The following is a 9,981-nucleotide window of genomic DNA, read 5'->3' on the forward strand; positions in this document are numbered from 1 at the left end:
TTTGAGGAAATAAACCCCACTGTTTCCGGTTATCAGTCCAGTGCACTTCCGCTTCACACTTGGCCAGAGCCGGAAAAAAAAATGGCCAGAGCAACAGCGCCCCCTTCTGTTCTTAGCGCAGAGGTACAATCTTTCCCAAACGTTTTTTTCTGGGGATCCAGGTCCAAGTCAAGAGACATTATTTGTAAATGACAAAATAAAAGTGGATTTGAGCATTATTGAACAATATTGAGGATATTTTATTGTTGACTGAGTGATCATGTCTCTGAACAGTTAGTTTTACGCAAGTTTGAAACAATGAAAAACAGTCACTGAAGCAGCAGTTAAAGGATCCATAAGTGGTCTATTTGGATATTAAATGCAGAACATTTCTTTTTCTTTTCAACATTCAATTGAACCAGCAATACTGGAACAAAATAGTCAATAAAATAATTACAAAAAGATCAGAAATTGTACAAAACATGTCTTAACATTTGAACATCTCTAATGATTTCTAATCGTGGGCCTGTGTGTTTTTGTAGTGCGTTCAGTCCAGGGTGCAGGAGGAGACGCAGCAGCAGATCAGGCAGACCCATGTGCGGGTCACAACCCAGTCTATGGGAAACAATGATCTAACCCCTCGCTCACTGCACCCGCTCCACCCACAGACCAACTATGGGTCCACTTCATAGATCCATGTACATACAGGAGAAACATCAGACCCACAGCAGCTCGTCCAGACCAAAACCAGACCTGTGATCAGCCTCCAGGAAAGTGATGTCCTGTTCTTCTTCAACAATCATCCAATCCCAAAGCTCTGCTTCCTCATTCAGACGCTGGCCAGATATTACATTCACAAAACCAAACGGACTCAAAATAAACCAAATGGTCACCACTATCATAAAGAAATACAACATTTTCAGACAATAAAACAGATCAAAAACAAAAAAGCTATTAAAATACAATATCTATAGAAAATTCCTATAAAATAACAGCAGCACTCTCCCCGACATTTTATGTTGCCGTTTATCTTATTTGGTTAAATATATTTGAGTTTAGTCCAATGAGGTTCATTTGGTCTTCTGATAAATTATGTTATTAGGTTCTTTTTTTCAGACCAGAGTTTGTTTTCATATGTGACAGTTTGTTCTGCTCCCTGTGCTCTTCCTCACAGTCTCGTGATGTTCCTGTGTCGCTCAACTGATTTAAACAGGTTTTGGTGCTGTCTTACTACTGGAGGAGTCAGGACGACAGCGCCACCTGCAGTCCCACCTCCTCAGGACACTATCCCAGGTTTGTGAGAGTGAAAAAGCCCCTTGTCCCGGTTAATAGTTCTGTGGGCATGTTTCCGTATTCCAGTTGCCTCTTTGATCTAACAACGATGTTTGTTTTCCCCAGTGATGTTTCCTCCATTCCAGTCCATAATGTGCTTCTCTCTTTTACAGTGGTCAGAAGCTGTCATCCTGCCTCCTCCGATAAGAAGACAGCACCAAAACCTGTTTAAATTAGCTGAGCGACAGCAACATCATGAAACTCTGAGGAAGAGCACAGGGAGCAGAACAAACTGTCAGGTCTGAAAACAAACTCTTGGTCTGAAAAAAAAAGAACCTAATAACATAAATGTGGGTTGTTTTCTCTCTCTCTCATGTAGCTGACTGTTGTGTGTTGCCTCATGTACTGTATGTGTTATTTATGTAAAGTTTTTTATTATGTGTGCACTCTTTTACTTTTCCAAATGTGTGAGTTTGGCGAAGTGAGCAGCCAGCAAATGGAGAGTACAGTTAAAACCCAGTTAAGACTACAAAATAAACGTGTGTTTCTGATGTCAGATGATGTCATCCTCTCATTTATAAATGAGATGATTAAATTTGTTTTAAGGTGAATTAACAGGTGAAGTTTTTACATTTCTGCAATTTTGTTTTGTTTTTTTTGTCTTGGCTTCAGTTCAGGGGAATTCAGTTTGTCCCTCTAACCATAAAAAATAACATTTGGTTTACTAAAAAATGATAAAAGAATGAAATTCAAAATCAAATGCTACAAAATCTACCAAAAAAATAAAAAAGAAACAGGTGAAGTGTAGTTAATGTTAGTGGTCACTTGAGGACGCACTGCCTATTTACTATGAGAAAAGTTGTCGCTATAAAAGTCTTATGTTTAAAAAGCCAAACCTAAAGCCAAGTCTATGGTATAAAAGATATACACGATGGCTGTTGATACATAATCTGAAATTTGCAGAAAAATTATGAAACAGAGGAGAAGATAACTGAACAATTTTGTTACTTTGGTTTAAGCAATTCAATTTAAGTTCATGTCTTAAGGGTTGTAAAATACTGCTAGATTTCGCTTTGGAAGTGGTTCTGATTTGATTTACTATTTGCCCATTTTGTTTTGTGAATATGAAATTTGCCCAACATAATGAGAAAGATCCTGAGGTGTGGAGAAGCTGTGAAAATGACAGCGAATGTCACTCTCCTGGAGGCTGATCCTATGTCCAGCTTTGTCATGAATCAGGTCTTGTAGGTGATCACTAGGTGGTTAATTATTATTAACTTTTCCAGCAGAGATAATTCCTGTTTGCATTTCTGTTTGTTTTCCTCCTCTCTCTCTTTTCTCTCTCTCTCTCTCTCTCTGTCTCTTCTATCAATCTCTACTGACTCCTCTCGTTTCTTTAGCGTAATGAAATCCTACAAGACACTGGCATGATACAAAACAAGAGCGTGAAGCAAAGTCCTGCACCGGTGCAGGATGAATAGTTGCTGAAATGGGTGGGTTTGAACGTTCTGGAATTTTACAGGCGGGTATGCAGACGGGTAGTGACTACATACTGGCAGGTCAGGACTAAACCAGGACTAAACCAAGATCAAATTAGGACTACACCAGGACTACACCAGGACTAATCCTGGACTTAAGAGGGAGAGGGAGAACCCCGAGCCTGTGCAGCAGAGTGTCCACAAAGCAAGACTGGGCAACGGCTGCACTTCGCTCCTTGGGGGCGGAGCTCTGCGCAGGTGCTTTCTCCTGCGGTCACATGACGGTCTATGCGAGCGCACCTCCAGGCCCGTCCTGACAGTCAGTCCTGATTCAGTCCTGGTTCAGTCCTAGTTTAGTTCTGGTGTAGTCCTGTTTTCCTCCTGTTTTAGTCCTGGTTCAGTCCTGGTTTAGTTCTGGTGTAGTCCTGTTTTCCTCCTGTTTTAGTCCTGGTTCAGTCCTGGCTCAGTCCGTGTGCGGCGCAAAAGTTCTCGATCGATGTTTCTTCTACTCAATAAATAAAGCCTGTGAAGTGATGTCATCTTTTTGACAGTTGAGTCTCTCTGTGAATTCATATTCGTACTGAAGAAGTCGTAACCGTTTCATTTTCATTTCGTTGATTGTTCTTAACTTTTCAATTTGTATTCTGACGTATAAAATACACACGATACATTTTATGTACGACTGGACTCATTTGAGAGTTTACAAATATGTATTTTATGCTCAACTACAGGCAAATATGCACCAATTTCTATCCTATGCACACAAATATTTCTGAAAGCTTTCATACTCTATACTATTACCTATTCAAACCGCCTATTCAATCCTCATTTAGCATTGTTCGTTGAGAGGTGCAATGAAAAAAATAAAGTGCTTCAGTTAGAATGCTTCTCATTTGTGTGTGATGTATCACGGGCACCGCTGGGTAACAGGTGGAATCTTAATGGGTCCGGGCAAGTGTGAATTTAACTTTGATATGATCACGGGTTAATGGGCGGGTGGTGTGCTGTACTGCACGGGTGCAGGAGTGTATGGGTGGGTGCAGGTCTCCAAAAATGGACCTGTGCCGGACTCTGGCCTGAAGTGCTGTAGACTGATAATCCGGTCTATGCCTGCCCATCTCTTTGTCTCATGCCTCCACAGAGTAGCAGGTAGTAGAAAGTCAGAAGCTAGTAGAGATTTGAAAACAGATGGAATTAGTTTCAAACCTGAACAAAAAAGCTGCAGTGGGACCACTTTGGATTCCAACCAAATGATAGAGGAGAACCACTTAACTTGTGAGAGGTGATATGTCGCACTTGTGGTAAAACGGAATCATCTAAACACGGCAATACAACAAACAAGCAGCTGCACTTACAACACACTCACCCGGTGCAGTTTTCCCAACTAGGGAAAAAACTACAACACCTTCTACCCGACAGTTCGCAATCACTGGGGGGTTTAATTGACAAACCAAATACAAGCAGGGCAGTGCAAAATGGTGCAAACTTACAGACAGTGTAGTTCGTTTACTCACTAAAGAGATGCTGCTGTTCAATCTTGTTGAAAAGATGAACTTTTAAAAAATGCTGCAAACATCTGACAGTTACGAATTGCCCTTGAGAACATACATGTCACAAATGGCAATTCCATAACTTCTACAACAGCATAAGTCAATATACTTACAGATATTAAAGATATCAAGTTCTAACATGACACCTTATATAAGTTTGAACATAGACTACAGAACTGCTGACTGGACCCTGCATTCCAAGTGTTTAGAGACCAGACATGTCCCAGAAAACCACTGCTGACACACTTGAACTGGATGAGCACAAACTGCATCACTACAGACAATGGTGTTAACATTGTTGTTGCAATAAGGAATCTTGACTGGCAATGGCTGAATTGCTTTGGCCACAGCCTCCATCTTGCCGTATCTCATGGTCTGGACAGCAACAAAGAACAGACAGAGCATACCATAGGACTCTGTAAAAGTTTGGTGAGGGTATTTAACCTGAGCTGGCTTTAGAGGAGAGACCTTAGGAAGGCACAGAGTGAGGCTCATCTCCCCCAACACAGTGCAATACTGGTGAGTGATGTTCAATTCATTAATGAGCTTAAATTTGCAACACAAAATATTTAAAGTAGTTTTTTATAGTAGCCTGCAGACCTATAGACTGTAGAATCAAACTGAAACTGTAGCCTCTTTGTATGCACTGGCATATAAAAGTACCATACAACATACAGATTGATAACGAAATATAATGGAAATGTAAAGTAGCATTTGTTTAAGAATGTTGTTATAGTAAGTAAGTAAGTAAGTAAGTCTTTATTTATATAGCGCTTTCACAGACATTTTCTGTCCCCAAAGACGCTTTACACAGCATTATTCAGCACTATTCATTCAGCATTCATTCATACAGCATTATTCATTCACTCTAAACCCTGGTGATGATAAGCTACTATTGTAGCCACAGCTGCCCTGGGGCTCACTGACAGAGGCGCGGCTGCCATGCCACTCGGCGCCATCGGTCCCTCCGACCACCACCAGCACTCACACACACACCACTTTCATACTAGGCAATGTGGGTGAAGTGTCTTGCCTAAGGACACAATGATTGAATTGATTGTATTTTAACTGACCATGACTATCAACTGTTTATGGAGACCTATGTAGCATGTTTTGGGATTTATAGACTAAATACTGAACAAGAACAATATTATCTTTCCCACAGGATGTTGTCCCATGATGGGGCAGTAAGCAGAAGATGGTAGAGAGCGTGTTGAAGCAACTCCCAGCCATAAGATGTGTCCTGATTAAAGACAGAAAACATGGCCACCTCAGCCCAACCTGGCAGGATGTTTCTGTGTAGGAGTCCATCAACACATTAATGACACCACTGGTTGACATATGTCACCGTGTTGTCAGTTAAGCCTGTGCTGGAACTGAGTAAAGACGACCTTCTCTCTCCAGGCCTCAGTGACGCTGCACTGACAGCCAGTATTAAACGACACATGTGCAGGGTCCTGACTGATAGGAAGTGGAGAATGTGCCAGTGGTGAGTGCTGCAGCAATGTTGCTTGAGGAAATGAGGAGGAACATACTGCTGCTGCGAAGAGGAGGCTGAGTGACCTTCTTCAAAACAGAAAAGCTCATCTCACAGGTCAGGCCCATTATCAAAGAGTACAGGCTGACGCAGAGCTGACCAAGTTTCTCCAAGAAGCTGCACTTGATGCATCTTGTGATCCCTTGATGTGGTGGGGTGAAACATATCCTTTATTGGCCAACTTGGCTCAAAAATACATGTGCAGTTGTGCAACAAGCTCCAGCTCAGAGAGAATGTTTAGCACAGCTGGTAACTTTGCTACACCTCGGACCTGAACATGGTATGCTTTATTGATTTCTCTTTGTTATTTGGGCTGATTGTTTTTGCACTCGTCAGATCCCAAAGAATTATACTTTTACATGATGTAGTTTCTGAGAAAAATTATGTCCACATATAATATAGAATGAAATAGAAAGCCTTTATTGTCATTACACAAAGTATAATGAGTTGCAGAGCTGCACACAAATGAACAGTTCTAAGCGCAAAGTTGAGTTCAGTGTGGCTTTGGGAAAGAAGCTGTCTCTAAGTCTATTTGTTCTGGCTGGTATGAACCTGAAGCTCCTGCCAGAAGGCAGCAGGTTGAAGAGGTGGAAGCTGGGGGGTGTATTGTCTTTAATGATGTTCCTGGCTCTGCTGAGACAGTGGGAGTTGTAGATGGTGGGTATGGAAGGCAGAGGACAGCCAATAATGTCCTGTGTAGTGTTGGTCACGCTCTGTAGACGCTTCCTGTCAGCCTCTGTGCAGCGAAAGTCACACTGTCACAGCAGAGGTCAGCAGGTGACTAATGGTGGAACGATAGAAGGTCACCAGCAGCTTGTGTTTAGTTGCTCCTTCCTGAGCACCTTAGTCTTGGTGATGTTCAGTGCCAACTTGTTATTTGCACACCATTGAGTTTCAGGACCTCATCTCTGTCGGCGCTTCATTCTCTTCTGTTATCAGCCCCACCACCGTCCTGTCATCAGCAAATTTGACAATGATGTTCTCTGCAGTCGTGTGTGTAGAGTACAGAAGTGGGCTACAAGTGGGGACCCAGTTTCACCTGCTGGGGTCGACTGACCAGAAAGTCCTTAATCCAGGAGCAGGTGGATGGTGGGAGCCCCAGCTTGGCTAATGTCAGAAAATAACAGAGATATTAACACAAAGAAACTCAGAAGGCAGAATTCAGGGTTTTTACTCGCGGCGAAGGACAGAGGTGCTGCTACACCTCTCTTAAACTGCCGAGAGCCACTGTCCAAGGTCACATATTTATTGAATCACACAGGTTACAAGAATAAATGGGCGGTTACATTTTTCTATCACAGTAAAAAACACAGAAAATAAAAGTGTGTATTGTGTGGGTGTCAGCTGCTGAGGTGTAGGGAGGGAAGTGCGTAGGGAGGACTGTCCTTGCAGAAGATAACGGATAATGGGAAGTTGGTTTTCCCGTGAGAAATACACTTTGAGAAATACCCTTTGATAAAATAAGACAAAGAATCGTCTATACAGCATTTGAAAAACTCTTTAACAGCTAACTTGGGGATCAGGATGTCCAGTAATATATAAAACATTTTATGTTTTAATCATTTTTATGGAACACAATAAAGTCACAAAGTGCCTGAACAACCCAAAGTGTGTTGGACACATATGTCCACCACACCAGGTTCTAGGAGGCAAAGACAACATGTTGGTATTTCTTGCTCAGAATCTGCCAGACTAAAGTAGAGCTACAGATTTCCATATGACCTGATGAGTAATCTGCTTTTATTGATGTGGAAAGTTTTTGTTGTTAGTTTGAACTTTTTAGTTAAGGTCCTAACTGGCACTTTGTTTTGCTTGTTTTCCCTGTCTGAGCCTAATGTTGAATCACTTTTAAAGGCAATTTTGTTACAAAGATGTAATAATCTATTGTATTTCTTGTTCTGGTTGTGTTTGGTTCAGCAATGGTTTATTCAAGTGCATTTTTTCTTAACAAGTCCTCAGAAAGTAAAGTTTATTGACCTTTGAAAAGTTGTATTTGCATTTTTATTCCATCCATCCATTTTCTTCCATTTTTCCAGGGCTGGGTCGTGGGAGCAGCAGTCTGTGTAGGGACTTCCTTCACCCCAGACACTTTCTCCAGCTCCTGCGGGGGGAACCCAAGACCAGACCAGCTGAGAGACGAAGTCCCTCCACCATGCCCTGGGTCTTCCCCGGAGCCTCTTTCCAGGCTTGCATTTTTATTCCTTTGTCATCATATTAGTTGAAAATGGTCTCAAAATGTCAATATTACCATTTAGTGCAATAATTTCTTAGTCAATTAATCGTAAAGCAAAATCTGTTATCGTTATAGGCCTGCTTTCAGTTGCCACAAAAATGAGGGCGTTAGAGATGAATCTGTCATCGTCCCCATCGCTGGCAACAGTTTTGGATTTTTTAGAAGGTTTATCATCAGGATGGCTGGCGGTGCCTGTAGCGAACGCCTCTCTCATTATTTTGTCCATTCTCTCTAACAGTTCATCAGTTTTTTGGCCTAAGAGTGTATATCCTCAGTGTTGCTCATGAATTGCTCTAAAATGCTGAAAAAGTCATGTCCATGTGTGGTTTTGTCACTGGTGCAGTGTTCACCTACACAGGTCAGGTCGTTCAGCCCAATCAGCACAGCATCTCCACGTCTGACAATCTTAAAGGTTTCTTTAAGTCTTTAAAGTCAAATGAACTTTCTCAGTGAGCACAGAGAAGAACTAAACCACCAGACGTAAGAGTACAAACATTTGTTATTTTACATTTACTATTGTTTTCAGTGATTCAGGGTTTGAGCGTTTACAGCACAACAGTCCCTGAGGTGGAGAAACAGCGTGTCTCTCCAGCGCTGCTCTCTGCCTGTGGGGCTCAGCGCTGCAGCACAGCGCCGAGCTGCTGGTAAATCTCAGAGACTTTGAGTCCGTACACGAGCGGGTTAAACACGGTGGGAATCATCACTGTTAACAGGGAGGCTGCAGTGGCCAGACCCTCCATGGCGTGGCTCGCTCCAGCACCGGTGGACACGCGGCGGTGCAGCAGGTCAAAGGCCGTGCTCAGCAGGTAGTTGAGGAACACGGCGATGTGCGGCACACACGTCTGCAAAGCCTTACGGCTAAAGGAGCGCGAGCGGAACAGACAAACCCACAGGATCCTGCCATAAGAGAAAACCACAAACGACCCGGGCACGAACAGCACCAGCACCATCGCAAAGAGGCCATATGCCGCCGTGAGCCGTGCCATGGCGCCTGGGCAGCCCACACTAATCACCGTGTACGGGTCACAGTAGATCCGCTGCACCGTGCTGGAGCAAAGTGGCAGGCGGCTCGTCAGGGCGATCGCTGAGCCAACCAGAGCCGGAGGACAGAGCCAGCACAGCAGCAGAAGAGTCAGCACACAGTGAGGAGACATGAGGACAGTGTACTGCAGAGGACACGTGATGGACATATACCTGTCCAGAGCCATCGCCCCCAACAGCATGAAGCTGGAGCTGCCTATGGCATGCAGCATAAAGGCCTGTGTCAGACAGGCCCCCACAGAGACCCGGACTGGACCAGGACTTAGACCCATCTGACCCAAGTCTCGCAGGAGTTTCGGGTAGACGATGCTGCTCGCTATGAGTGAGTTTGCGAGAACAGCGGCGATGAAGACAAACATGGGTTTGTGCAAAACACGTCGTGAAATGATGACAAAGATCAGGAGAGAATCACTCAGAACCACAAAGAGCCACACGAACAGAAGCAGCAGCAACAGCAGCCAGCCAACCGGACGCAACTGCTCCAAGCCCAGCAGGACCAAAGAAGAAGACGAGGAGGAGTTCATCTTCAGCAACACACAAAAGACACACCAGAGCAGAGCCAGACCAGAGCCAGACCAGAGCCAGAGCCAGACCAGACCAGACCAGACCAGAGCCAGAACAGGTCACAGTAAAGTGCTGCGGAGTGTCCGATGTTAAAAGATTCACACCGACGTCAACACAAATGAAACGATTCTGATTGACATGACGTCATCTCCTGATCACATGATCACAGCTCTTCAAACGTTCCATCATAAACGTGTGTAGACAGTGAAACATTTGAACCTGTGCAGTGGAATTCACTTGTTTGCTTCCATTAGAAATAAGAGAGTATCATAGCTCTGCTAAAAAGGCTTTACCCTGAACTCTCACAGTCACTGATCATTTACAATA

General features: G+C 43.4%; 1 protein-coding gene across 1 annotated transcript; it reads right to left on the reverse strand.

Annotated features, from left to right (window-relative positions):
- Positions 1-8,663: 8,663 nt before the first annotated feature.
- LOC110156513 (olfactory receptor 6N2-like) lies at positions 8,664-9,614 on the reverse strand. Its single transcript, XM_020920713.1, has one exon. The coding sequence runs from the start codon at positions 9,612-9,614 to the stop codon at positions 8,664-8,666; it is 951 nt and encodes a 316-aa protein (XP_020776372.1).
- Between the last annotated feature and the right edge of the window lie 367 nt (positions 9,615-9,981).

This window comes from Boleophthalmus pectinirostris, unplaced genomic scaffold (genome assembly GCF_026225935.1).
Source record: "Boleophthalmus pectinirostris isolate CB_2022bp ecotype Guang Dong unplaced genomic scaffold, ASM2622593v1 HiC_scaffold_21, whole genome shotgun sequence".
Classification (NCBI taxonomy): domain Eukaryota; kingdom Metazoa; phylum Chordata; class Actinopteri; order Gobiiformes; family Gobiidae; genus Boleophthalmus; species Boleophthalmus pectinirostris.